Below are 14,090 nucleotides of genomic sequence, written 5' to 3' on the forward strand. Positions count from 1 at the left end.
CGGGACTAGTTTGTGAACGAAACTTCTCGAAATTCTATGTAAGTTCTAGAAAAACAAAATCCCGGACGTTTGTGAAATTCCGCCCGGACATTTTTTTTTAAGTCTAAAAAAGAGGACATGTCCGGGGAAAAGAGGACGTCTGGTCACCCTAATCTTACACAATAATAATAATAATAATGCCAGATATATTTATATAGGGATGTATTTTATTCCATATCTTCTAATAACCAATGAATGATACAATAGAAGCTAGTCTTATAATTTCTTCTTGATTTCACAGAAGCATATGTGTAATGATTTTTGAAACAGCAATCTGCTTTTTTTAATCTCTCCAGCAAGTGGTGCACAGAGACCACCATTTAGCATTCTGGTGATGTTTGTGATTGAAACCTCTCATTTCTTCATCTGCCTCCATTTAACCCATGTCATTGCAGCCATGATCACTGCGCTGTGCTGCAGTCAGTGCTTACTGTGCGCTGTCTATTTATGTGCAAGGAACCGAAGTAATAATGTTGATATGATATGGAGCTGATGAAGTACTATACATATCTCAGTTGATATTATCTATAGGTTTGCATAGTGTGTAGAACCACTACCCTCCTTGTGGCAGAGAGGAATAAATTCCCATCACTGGAGGAGTATGCTGTCTTCCTAACACTACTGTCTCCTATCTCTGTAACATGATGACATTATAAATTACTCTAGATAAGATTGCCTTGCCAAATATATAAAAGTAAATTTAAGGGTTGAGCATATATATCTAACCCCAACACCACCCTTGGACCGGTCTCTCTAGTAATTCCCAGAAGTCTGTAATAAGTCAATAGAGATTCTCCTTCAAGGAAAAGCTAAATCTGCAAATGTGTCATTTGTGAATTTGCTAACGTGGCTGAGAGAGAATGCTGTTAAGCACTGGTTAACTTGATTTAATTTGCATAATTCTAAACAGTGGCTACTTGTGCTAATTAATTGCTAGGAGCATTAGCTTTTTGGCAATGGTTCTTTTAATCTTATACATATTCATATTCTGTTTAGAAAAACATTCCATTAGGAGCCTCCGCATAAAATCTAGTGTTTTCACAGAGAAAATTTGTTACCAGTTCAGGGCATTGGTGTTTTATTGGTAAGATGAGATGGAACAGCTTTTAAAGCCCTTCTATCAGCTGACAACAGTTTTTCTGGGTATCTGTCAGGTTTTTTTATTTTTTATTTTTTGCTTTATTTTCAACACATGGTAGGACATGGCTCCCAGTCCTACCATGTGTTTGATCACCCACTCCTCTCGAATGGTATTTTTGATTTTCCCTTTCCTTGATATTTTTGTATGTTGTCCCCAAGAAAGGGAATTAAAGATACCTAAACAAGTGGTGCTGTTAAAGGCTCTCAAAGCTGTCAATGCTAGCCTCAGCCAGATGGGCTAAGGGCAGCTTTATTTCCCCTCATGGGGACAGAGCTGGACGTGCCTGAAACAGAAATGGAGGACCTAACAGGGAAGAAAAAAAGCCCTGCACAAAATAGCTTTCTGGACAGGAACAAAAACAGGGCTTTATTCAGTACCTCACACAGAGAAGAGCCCAGATCTTTGGCTTGAACATGCTCCACTGCTGAGAGACAGGAAGACGGGAAACGAGACAGGTTTTTGTCTCCAGAGCTTTTTTTTTTTTTTTTTTATTCCCCCCCCCCACCTTTTTATTTGTGTGTGTATGTGTATATATATATATATATATATATATATATATATATATATATATATATATATATATATATAAATAGAGAGAAAGATTGTTGTTGTGTTTTTTTTTTTTTTTTTTTTTTTTTTTTTGTTTTTTTTTTCTTCTTTGAGATCTGTAAGGGACTCTCACAAACCTGCTTTCTAAACCCAAACTCTGCTGTCAGATGCCAAGCCTCCTTAGCCACACAGTGAGCTATGTGGTTCCATTCTGCTTTTTGAGAGATGCTGTTCTTGATGATACCTGATACTATTTGTGGGTTAGTTTTTTTTTATAACTCTGACTGTATTGAATTGTACTTGAATTTCCTTCTGGTTTCAATAAAGTATCAGTCTGTAGATTCATTTTCAACTGCTTTACACTGCTCAGGTCCACTGTGGGCCTAATCATTATAATAATAATTATAACAATAGCTCCAGGGTCCTGGTGTTTGATCAATCGCAGCCAACTGTCTGTGAGGAGTTTGTGTTCTCCCTGTGTCTGTGTGTTTCCTCTGGGTGCTCAGGTTTCTTCACACAATCCTAAAACACATATTGAAGGAGGCTTGGTCATGTCCAATTATCCACAAGGTGTGAGGGTCATTGTATGATGTCCTGTCAGGTGATTTCCTGCCTTGCGCCCACTGAATCTGGGTAGGCTTTGGACCCACCGTGACCTTAAAATTAATGAAGTGATTACAGAAGATTAATTATAGAATACTAAAATTGGACACTAAAATTTACATCAAATCTTTCTCACAAAAAGTAGTTTTATTTTTACTCAACTGAAGTAATTCCTCTTACTGGACAGAAGATACCAGAATTCACCAGTGTTTTAAGTAAAGGATTCTGTTGTAGTCTAACGTCAACACAGTGGTTTTGAGTCAGAACTATTTTCAGGAGGTCGTTTATTGAACATTTCCTTTTATAATCTTTTTCATGTTTCTTCTGAGAACTTTATTCTTGGGAGGATTTTTAAAATATATTGTTAGTATTAAATCAAATTGGGTTCCCACTCTCCTAGTTGTTCTGTGCAGAATTACTTAGCTATTGTTTAAACATTGTTTTCAGAGAATCCAGTGCACTGACCTCAAATCTCATCATTCCACTACCACAATTGTTGTAGTCTGTTCCTCCTGGGACTGTGAGTCACTATTCTTTAAGGACTTCCATGGGGATCTGATCCCTTCTTCCCTATGTTCTCTTCCAGGAAGCATTTCTCCCAGCGGTGAGGCCACACGCTATGAGCCGAAGGCACATGATGCAGGAAAATACCTGTAGCGCAGAGAGCCACATGGAAAGTGTGAGTGCATCCAAATATTCTACAGCACCGTAATACGGCAGACACTAGTCCTGTAATGTAATATATGGCCAACAGTAATTCTGTTTGTTTTTTACCTGTCATGACTTATCATTTTACTGATTGACAGATTGGCTGCCCATTGCATTAACCCTGAGAGGAACATGAATGAATATTAAGTTACAATACTGGTAGTAATTATAACACATTTTTAAATAAATAACAGTCATGTGCAAAATATTGTAAGACTCAAACATCTAGAAAGAGACCCAAGAGCCTTTAGAGCAAACATGATTATGATCTGGAAGTACAAATTTAATTTGCATATCTTCATAGCATTCACAGGAACACTATTTTAGGATCATTATCAGAGAAAGATCTTCCACCAGCTGTAAGAGCTGTAAGAGATCCTAGAAATTTGCATCCTTAGCTCAGTGAAAGTGTGTTATATTTGAGGAGTGGCTTATTGATATAATCCTCTATTTCATTAAGTGATTGTGTTTAACTGCCATAACAAGGCCCTATGGGAAGATTATATATAAGAACAGCAGGCAGTGTAGCGGTCTCACAGCTCCAGGGCCCTGAAGGTTGTGGGTTGAAATCCTGCTCTGGGTGACTGTCTGTGAGGTGTTTGTGCTCTCCCTGTGTCCATGTGGGATTCCTCCGGGTGCTCCGGTTTCCTCCCACGGAAGGAAAGCACACATTGGTAGGTGGATTGGCTACTCAAGTGTCCATAGGTGTGTGTCACCCTGTGAACGACTGGCGCCCCCTCCAGGGTAGGCTCCAGACCCTGAACTGGATAAGACAATAAATGGATGAAGGTAAAAGCTGGTAAAAAAAATATATATATATATAATAATAATAATAAAATAAATAAATATGCATATAGCGCTATAGCACTCTATAAAACCCCCATTGTATTGATTTTTGGAATATAATTCTAAAAAGGAGAGGAGAATAAGTTCTGTCTCCTCTAACTATTGGAACAAAGTAGCTTGGTTTAATGGACACAATATCAGAACCTAGTTTTGGAAACTGTATAAACTGCAAAACTTTACTACAAGATCTCAGTTCTATTTCCCATGAAGCCCAGCCCAGATCCCTTAAACACTTCGCTCTACACATAATAGCCCTATGTTCCACCTTGTGCAGACTAGCGCTAGCACCTGCTAGCCAGAATTGTCTTTTAAACCGCACTTTATAAAATCCCCATTGTGTTTATATTGATTTTTTTGAAATTTATTTTAGGAAAACATGCTCCCAAAAAAAAAAATTTAACCTTACACGGTACACTTTTGGGCCAAACAAATGTGTACACCCACACATTCAACATTTTCTTCTGAAAAGAAGGGTATCAAAAGCAAGTTTGGGCCCACTTTGCCACAGTAACGGCCTCTGTTTTTCTGTGACAGCTTTGCACTGACTGTTAGAAAACTGCTTTGAGAATTTGATGACATTCAGTCACGAGCATTAGTGATGTTGGGTGACTGTCTGGATCACAAACACTTCTCCAGCTCATCACAGAAGTGCCAAAAGATGCAGCATCACTCCAGAAAATGTAGTTACACTGCTCTGTAGCCTAATGCTGTAGGGGTTTATAATCCTCTAGTCCATGCATGGCATTGGGAATGGTGACCCTGGGCTGTTTTGCACTCGATTCAGAGCATTCTGTTTCATGTTATGCATTTCTGTGGAGATTATACAAGCTCCGGATGTACAGCTGAATGTCTGTGTCCACAGTGGGGGCACCTTAAAGTAGGTGCATAGTGCAAATTCTGAGGCGTTTGGACATACGATTAGAGTAGAGTGTTTAACTTTGGTCTGAATATGAGTGTAAAAAATATTCTAAAATGGTGATGGTGATTTTTGTGGTAACAGAACATTTTAAGTCACAGTGCTGCATGCAGTTTGTTAGCTTGGGTTCACAAAGCTGTTTAGCTGGAATAATACGCTGAAAACTCCTGATATTCGTTGCTGAGCCTATTTAATGAGTATTGATGTTATTTACAGAGAAATCCCACAGATTTACAGCCAAATGAAGCTCATTATCCTGTTGACTTTTAAAGATCTCTCTTTTGGCTGGACCTTTGGTGAATTGCATGCGACTGTGAACTCAAATGAACTTTAGCTAATTGTGAGTGAAAAAGTGGGTTTGCCTCATTCATCATTCAGATATAAAGGGAGCAATTTATGTATTTGTAAGTATAGCATGCTGTGTCTCTGACAGTTGGGCTTTACATTTATTGGCAGCATGCCCTCAGGCGCTGTTGTGGTGCTATAGAAAATGCCCTGCTGCCCTATCAGTCTGTTTTCTGAAAGCCCTGATTGTAGCTTTGAAGGTCAATCACACAGCATGAAGACCTTTGTAGACTCTGCAACATATATACAGCCTTTTGTGCAACTCCCATTGTGCTCTGTAGATTTTTTACGAGTAAATGAGTTGTCAAGGGTTATTTCCATCCATTTTCATTGAGAATCCAGTAAGAACTTCTTTCAGTGTGTGTGTGTGTGTGTTGTGGTCAAGTGGGACGTGAGAAAAGGCTGCCAGGGTAATAATCAGAGTCCCAACTCATTTCGTACCAGTGATGAGGTAGCCCCCCTCTAGAAGAAATACCCCCTCTTGATTTTAATCTCATAGACAAACATCATCATGATTTAATAATTGTGTAATTTGAATCCCCATATATTTTCAGCTCTAGTTACTCCGGGAAGGCAGCAGCTCATTTTCATAAAGCCCATTAAATATGAGGAGGATTTCAAGGTTGGGGAGGGGTCATGACAATATCGCATGCCCCCACCACTTTATTTATATTTAATAGTCTGCCAAATGCAGCATGGCACCACACAGCAGCAGCTGAGCTAATGGGAATGTTTGTATCTTCAACACATCTGTGAAAACACCGTTAATTATATCTAACGTTTGCTTATTTACCCTCTTATTTATTTATGGCTCGACTGATGTGTTGCATATTTCACCCAGGTAATAAGATTAAGGTGGCGTCCGTGAAAGCGAGAGAGCTTCTGTGAGGTTAATTTGTTTCCCTTGAGGCTTTGCGGCTTCACTCGGCTGTGGTTGCTGCTGGCACTGGCTCCGAGCGGCCCATCAGTTCAGACGGGCAATATGTTTGTTTGCTCCCTGCCATACGCAAGAAGACATGGCCACCTGTTTACATGGCAGTTTAGAGTCATGGTATGGTGAGCGTGATTTTTGGTTTGATTCATTTTTGCGTTAGATGCTGAGATTAATATGGAAAATGAAGTTGGTCTTGGAGAAATTAAGTATTAAACCTGCAACTAAGAGGCACTGAATTATAGATTGTGAAAAATGATATTTAATTTCCATCCGAAACAGTTACGTTTTTATTGTAGTGTCAGGAAAAAGCTGAAAACCAATATTCAACAGAAAACTACACAAATTTCATCAACCAACTTCAGCATTTTTTTTAGGAAAACTTCAGCATTTTCCTTTCACTTTTGCAAAGTAATCTGCAAGGATATGACAGGAAATGAATGAACCAAAGAAATGAATGTATAAAACCGTCCTGATAAAATTATTAACGGGGGGGGGGGCAGATGTAGCATCATATAAGAAGCAGGCTTGAGACTGCCAGGGAATAAGTTTTTAATGGTGGTAATAAAAAATAACACGTTCTCCTTCCTCAGCATCCACAGGTGAAGTGCCCTTGAGCAAGGCGCCAACTTCTCAGAAATTCTCAGGCACCAAATTCTCAGAAAATCACTGCCACAAATGGATTTGATGTGGAGTCCAAAGCTGATCATTAATTAATTAATTCATTGTCTGTAAGCGCTTATCCAGTTCAGGGTCGCGGTGGGTCTGGAGCCTACCCGGAATCATTGGGTGCAAGGAGGAAACACACCCTGGAGGTGGCGCCAATCCTTCACAGGGTGATACACACTCACACATTCCCTCACACACTCGCACCTACGGACACTTTTGAGTCGCCAATCCACCTACCAACATGGGACAGTGGGAGGAAACCGGAGCACCCGGAGGAAACCCACGCAGACACAGGGAGAACACATCGAACTCCTCAGACAGCATATATTTAACAGTTAACACCTTTTTCCAACCATTCATTTGAATAAGAAAATAAAAGCTCCAAAATACACTAAGTAGTAGCTTAACCTGCCTCAGTGTGTTTGCTTTTCCTTGTCCACACCCTGTCCTTCAGAAAGCTCAGTTTATATTCTCACCCTTCAGTTCCTTTTTTTAAAATCAATACCAATGTATAAATAGTGATGCGGTTTAATAAATCCATACAATGGGTGGAGTGCACTCTAAGACTTAGAGTACTGTATGTCTGATTGTGTACAGAAGAATCCTCAGACTCATGTAGATATCTGAAAGCTTGTATTTGTCACTGGCATTGTTTTACTGATACTATACTCCTGTAACTGAAAATATAACACTTAATAAAAGAAGCTTTTTCTCTATTCAGCTCTATTATACAATGATCCAAACCACTGTGTCTTTTGCTCATCCCGTTCATGCACGGATACTGTGCTGGTACTGAGCGCTGTAGATCAAAAACCAAACATTGCATTGTTACTATGTGTTATTCCATAAAAAATTGGATGATGAAACAGAGTTGAAATGGAATGTTATCTTTTATTCAAGTGCAATATAAAGCAGCAATGGAAACCAGTAGGTAAAATATTGAATATAGCAGTACACAAGAAATAGTTAATGGTGTTCAGAACTGATCATCACTTGCACCAGTGAAAAGGACTGATGACATTTTGCATTTTCAAGCATTCCAAAAGTTTGTAGACACTTTATAATTATGGAATTGCATCACTTTTATGTCTCACTGTGGACACAGATGTTCAGTTGTGCACTGTATAGTCTCCATATAAAATGAAATGGGATGGAGCAGCTGCTCATGAGCTTGATGCTATGTCCAATGGCAAGCATAGGCTAGAGGATTATAAAAGCCTCCCAGCACTGGGGTGTGGAGCAGTTGAACAATGTTCATTGCAGTGATTTTACACCATGCAATGCCTTTGGGATTATACCAAGTACTGTTTGTGATTCAAAATGGATTTTACAACATTAGCATCAGACCTCACAAATGCGTGGGTGCCTTTCAGAGTTCAGTTTAAAGCCTACCTGTTAAGGTAGATATTCTTATAAATTGATAAGATGTTGTCCATGAACCTTGATGTGTGATATGTGCAATATGTGATAGCTGATACTAACGGGTGCCTACAAAGTTCAGTTGTGTCAGGGTGAGATTACACTGAAAACTCTAAATGCAAAACCTGAGAAATCCCGAATGAAAAACGACTGTTTTTGAATCATGGTGCTAGAAGGCAGCTCTTTGGAAAGTGTAATGTTGTGACAAATAGGGCCTGTTTGAAAGATGCGTAGCAGTTGAAGGTCAGGTCCACAACAACAGCTATTCTCAAACTCATCTGTTGAAGAGGGGCATACAGTTTGGCTCTCAGCATTATCTAATTAAAGTCAATGAAGTCATTAATAATGAATGAGGGGATGACTTTTATGCGGTGTGTTGAAATCACCTCAGGGGAATAAGCTCAATAGAACCATACATTTATGAAACATTTTGAAGGGCAGAATACCCAGAGAAGATTGCTCTGCAGAGACAGGGCCTTTGAATGAAACCTTGGCTCGTTATTGTTTTAAGATGATGGCATAAATTAATTCTGGGGGGAAAGTAACTGTAACAAATTAAACAGGAGCTAGGGATGAGCAACATGGACAAAAATGCCATATCACAATATTTAACAGTTTTCGTAATGTGTATCGTGATATTTTTTAAGTAGAGATGCATTTACTTACTTTATATACTTGGCAATAGGACAAAACACTGAAATATTTTATTAAATTCAAGAACATATGACATTAAATGTGCAATTATTTAACATTGTACAACATACAGCAAAATGTGTCTTCTGCATTTAACCCATCTGTGGTAGTGAACACACACCCAGAGCAGAGGGCAGCCATCCCCAGCACCTGGGGAGCAGTTATGTGTTTGGTGCCTTGCTCAAGGGGATCTCAGCTGTGGATTGAGGGAGGAGGACGGTGCGGTTCCTTCACTCCCACCGCCCCCAGTTTTCTGGCCCATAGTGGGAATTGAACCAACTACTTTTCAGTTCTAAGCTCTCTTAAAGTTTGATTTTATTATAGATATAACTGTTTACTATAAACTGTTTTTGTAAAGAACAGTATCTTAGCAAAATTCTGGTTTCATATAAAAACAAACAAAAAATAATAATGTAACAAATGACTCCACCACAAAGCTAAAGTGTAGAAATTCTGTGCATACTCACAGCAAATGTAAACAATCCCTGATAGCAAGGAGTCAGCGGACCACTGTTGTCCCACTGAGGGCAACGTTGGAGGTCAGGTGTTTTGCACAGCTTTTTCTGGGCGGACCACTGGTGATTAAACAGATTTTTAGATAAAATGCTACATTTTAGCACTTTTCCATTCACATTCCAGTCTTTATATTTTTTCCCTTCTTTAGGTTGTTTTGTTATTCTTTATAAATAAGATTAGTAAATGATTTTAATCCAGCAGGGTGTCAACATTTTCAGCATTTAATCATTTTATTTCAGGCTTATACTCATTATTATATCTCTCATAGTTGTTGGTAATTTTTGTATTAGTTTGTTTTCCAGAATAAAAGTCTCTGTGAAATTAAAATCTGTTTGAGGAGATTAAACATGAGTTATATCCTGTACAGAACAGTAATCTGAGTGGTCCAATGGTGGCCCAGTAGTGGTCTACAGTCAGTGGTGTGCCAGCCTTTTTATGCCTGTGGACAGATGTATAAACAGATATATATATGCTTATATGCTCGCTGTCTGGGTTTATACAAAAAATACCTATAAAACCTTAATCTAAAATAGTCAACGTACTGTGTCTGTTTGGTTTAGAACACGCATTGGCTGTTGAGCTCCTTGTTGCATTTTTAACTTTCCTTGAACTTGACTAAGTGCTTCTGTTGTGGTGAATCTTACATATTACTGCGGTTTGTTGTAGATCTGATATTTTGTAACCAAACCACCTCCAAATTGTTGAAGTTGCATAATGAGCATATGCCATTTTATGACTTTTATCATGAATGATGCTACTTACTAAACTAGCAGCTGTGAGTATTGAGTGGTATTTTAACCATAATTTAACTATACAATCAGCAATGTAATCATTTTAACTAATTAACAAAAGACTAGCTAGTTGCCTAGCCTGAGCTAGCAGTGCTAGCTTTCTGGCTAATCTCCAGATACCCTTAAATGCCAAAATAATAAAATGAACAACACAACTAAAAGTGATGTAAATAAAATACCATTTGCTGTGTAATGGTGCCTATGTAGACAGTTCACTGGGTTTTGAGAGACAGCGATAATCATGGCTGTCAGAGTTGGTGTGTATTAAGAGCACCTGTTCAGACTAGTGGCTGAAGTATGTTGAGGAACCACTTTGTGTAATTCAGGGAGCAATTGCTTTTTCCTTTTGCCCCGAGGCTGTTTGGAAGAAACTGGTTTCCTCTGCTGCTTGTGATCAATACAGGGGTTGTGCGACTGCGCTTGCGTGTGTCCAGAGAGCGAGGTGTCTGGAGAAGGCAGGATGGACTGACGTGACAGGAATGAGAAAGAAATTCAGATTTCTCTTCCAGATTATTTGTCACTGTGGTGGATGTGCCTCAGAACTGTGTATGTTTTATATTTTCCTAGTTGTCTCTTGAAACATTCTCTCATGTACTGAAGTTTGGGCAAACCTAGTTAACATGTTTATAACAGGTACATATCATGGAGAATACGCTTGTACACGTATCAGTGCACTTTGTGATTACTGTTACTTTGAACATTTTGGGAAAAGTGATCTGTAGTTATTTTTATATATTTAGGTATTTCATTTTTTTTTTTTTTTTTTTTTTTTTTTTTTTTTTTTTTGTTCAGCAACAAAACAAACTGCAAATAAATGTGCATGAAATGCCATGTTTTAGTTCCCTTTAGTCAATGCGTTAGCTTATTTTCACTTACATTTACAAAACTTGTAATGTGACCTGGGGTATTCAAACTTTTTTTATATTACATTGTTAATGAGTGTGCAAGCGAAAAAGTGAGTGTTTGAGAGACTGGGAATGAGTGAGACAGATAGACGTGGGGGGGGGGGTGTTCTAAATTAAGATGTAAATTCTTTATTCATATTATTCCAGTCATGCACTGCTGTTGGTGACTTAAGATGTTTAGATGGCTAGCCATGCACAGCTGTTCCTGATATGCCAAAAAATGATTGACACAATGATATAAAAAACATTAACACAAAGATGCTACAGTGCTGCAGCTGATCCTGATAAAATCCCTCCTCCCCATATAGCTGGCAATAGCGGCTCTGATCATAGGGGTCTGATGTGTGGCTTTCATCCTCATAAAGAAAACCTGGAAAAGATAAACACTTCAATAAAGCGTTTAAATTTTGCAATTCTGAAATATGCCCTGAAGATAAACTATTTATTAATTAAATTAATGAAAAAAAAACATTTCCTGCCACATATACATGCCATCATCAGAGAAAACAGAAAATTGGCCTGTTTGATTCTAGAGTCCAGGACTGCACTCGTGACATCATAACACATGGTCTGTAACTAGACTGTGTTGTGGTGGTTGCAAAAATGAAACCCCACCTGTAGCAGAAACACAATTCAGACACAGATTTGGAAAAGCAGAAGCACACTATTCAGACATACCCTGTAAAGTCTGGTGCTTCCAGCTTTCACACAGTAGGAGTAGGAATATGCTCATTTATTATGACTGTAATTAGTCTGTATCTGTGTGTACTATGTGAGAGATGTGCAACTTTATTTGTGGCAGTTAAATATGAATGTATTGAATATAAAAAAAAATCTATATTAAGAGAGGTGGTGCTAAACTGGAATCCTATCAAACAAGAAACATTTCCCATTTAAAACTACAACAACTGGTCTCCTCAGTTCCCAAATGTTTACAGAAGTTTGTTCAAACAAGAGGTGCAATTCAGTGGTAAACATGACTGTCATCTTTTTTTAAAACTTGTTGCAAGCTTCATATTTAAAATGGTCATATAAAAAATGTTAAAGGTTCAGAGTCAGTTAAAGATTAGTCTTACTGCATTCTGTGTTTATTTACATTTTGCACAGTCTCAATTTGTGTGTGTGTGCATATATAGGGATTTGTAATGCACTTAACATTTTGGGAAGTGCCAGTACTTATAAGTGTTGTAATTAAATGCGTCTTTAAACATTGCATAATAGCATTATATAATAATTTGGGTTAAGTAACCATTAAAAATCAGCCCAGCACATTTAATATTTTATTTCCTTTGAGCACTCATTAATCAAACTGAAAGAGTAGACCCATCAGGACCAAGCTTAATGGAGAGTTAATTTATTATAACCTCATGGTGCCTGTCAAGCAGTGGAATTTGCTTCAAGCAGCTGGGTAAAACATTCAAATGTAATAATAATTCAGTATGCAAAATTGAAGCAGCTTCTTTGACTATTTTCTGAAATTTTAGTTTAGCTAGAGGACTAAGTAAACTTGGTATAGACTTTGGGATTGTTTTCGAAAGCTTGACTCTCACTGCCTCACCAGTCTGAGAAAGGAGTATTAGAGTTGTGTAGAACACAATGTGAGACGGTAATGAGAGTTCCAGCCATGCATTTCCAGAAGCAGAAATCAACAAAAAGAAAGCCTGTTTTGTAGCTCACTATCTTGCATCCAAAGTCATATTTACCTGTTCCTGACTATACTGTTTTTTGCTCAGGTATCGGACTCACCCGAGTCTCCGGAGACATGTCTTTTGACCTGTATAGAGCCCTTCACAGTCCGGAGACTCTCGTGTCGCAGCCTACAGCTTCCACCACTGGCCTTTCGACAAGCTGAGCAGTACCACTGCGAGAAGAGACCAGAAATTGAGACCACTCAGCCAAGACCCACCAGTCTCCCGCTGAGACACCCCCCACTCATTGCCATCACATCAGCAGAGAACAGCAGGTACAGAAAACCTTTCTGCACACTGTAAAGCATACTTTCAGTTGTCTTGCTCATTTTAATATATTGAAAAACGGATATTAAAATGCTCTCTACAGAAGCTGTAGCACATTTAATATATTTTAAATATGTCACGCCCAGAAAAACATAACAGCTAAAAAGTGCCATATGTGGAATTGTGGGTATAACTTTGCTTTAAAATGATGGGGACAAGAAGTGGATTCAGTTTAACGTCATAATAGGTGTGGGCTGACACCTTATTACCATTTTCTGCTCCTTTTTACTGGCCATAGACAGGGACCAGAGGTGTGGGTCCCCCCCCCCCCTTCTAGCTCGATGGTTAGAGCTCATTAGCTCCAAGGTAGAACACACATTCAGACCTGGTTGTTCCACTGCAGTTAGAACCAAAAGACGTTCCACAGCACCATGGCTTTTTATTGTCTATTCCATGCAATATCATCTGCAAATCAGTCTTTTCTAGTATCCAAATACTATGCCTAGTTTCCTAACATTAATCTGTAAGTGGTTTATGTGGTAATTAACATCTAGGCCATTCACTGTTGGCCCCGTATTAATCAGTATTTGCTGATTAATATCCTAGACACACTACTTCAATATATATCTGACAGATTTGAAAATCTGTAATATGGTGTTCAGAAAATGCCCTTTATATTGTGCTTCTGTGGTGTTAGCCATGGTAGCCTGGGGATATTCTAAGATAGTGTAGACCATATAGACAGAGATTTTCCATTCTGTCTGGATTCTAACACATGACGCATCCTAACATGAATTAAATAAAGAAAACCAGGACGACCGGGCAGACCTTGATGGCTTGATTAATTAGCTCAGTTTTGAAGCTCTGCAATAGTTTTCCTTATTTTATCTTGCAGTGAAAGTAGTTTTAGAATGCTTATACAACAGAGATAAAGATCACATGCACAGAGCCATCTTTGTTTCTGTTCATTTGGTTTGCGCACAAGAAGAGCAACTAATTTGCAAATGACCTTGTGTTAACTGGTAAAAAAAAATACCTTCTATTCACAGTTAGAAATCTTAGCA

General features: G+C 38.4%; 1 protein-coding gene and 1 long non-coding RNA gene across 6 annotated transcripts in view; one reads left to right on the top strand and one right to left on the bottom strand.

The window, feature by feature from the left end:
• Positions 1-14,090, top strand: part of pde4d (phosphodiesterase 4D, cAMP-specific) — a 164,960-nt gene that overhangs the window by 19,341 nt on the left and 131,529 nt on the right. For all 5 annotated transcript variants that reach the window (XM_066644870.1, XM_066644869.1, XM_066644868.1 and 2 more), the window contains exons 2-3: positions 2,919-3,011; positions 12,805-13,034. In XM_066644870.1, the coding sequence (XP_066500967.1) occupies positions 2,952-3,011; positions 12,805-13,034 (290 nt within the window). In that variant the 5' untranslated portion in view covers positions 2,919-2,951. The remainder of the gene's footprint in view (positions 1-2,918; positions 3,012-12,804; positions 13,035-14,090) is intronic.
• The window catches only part of LOC136666589 (uncharacterized), a 31,438-nt gene continuing 28,461 nt past the window's right edge, over positions 11,114-14,090 (bottom strand). Inside the window, exons 2-3 of the long non-coding RNA XR_010795392.1 lie at positions 12,818-12,932; positions 11,114-11,441 (exon numbers count right to left, since the gene is read on the bottom strand). This is a non-coding gene — a long non-coding RNA (uncharacterized lncRNA). The remainder of the gene's footprint in view (positions 11,442-12,817; positions 12,933-14,090) is intronic.

The sequence above is a fragment of the Hoplias malabaricus genome, chromosome 14, assembly GCF_029633855.1.
Source record: "Hoplias malabaricus isolate fHopMal1 chromosome 14, fHopMal1.hap1, whole genome shotgun sequence".
NCBI classification, from domain to species: Eukaryota; Metazoa; Chordata; class Actinopteri; order Characiformes; family Erythrinidae; genus Hoplias; species Hoplias malabaricus.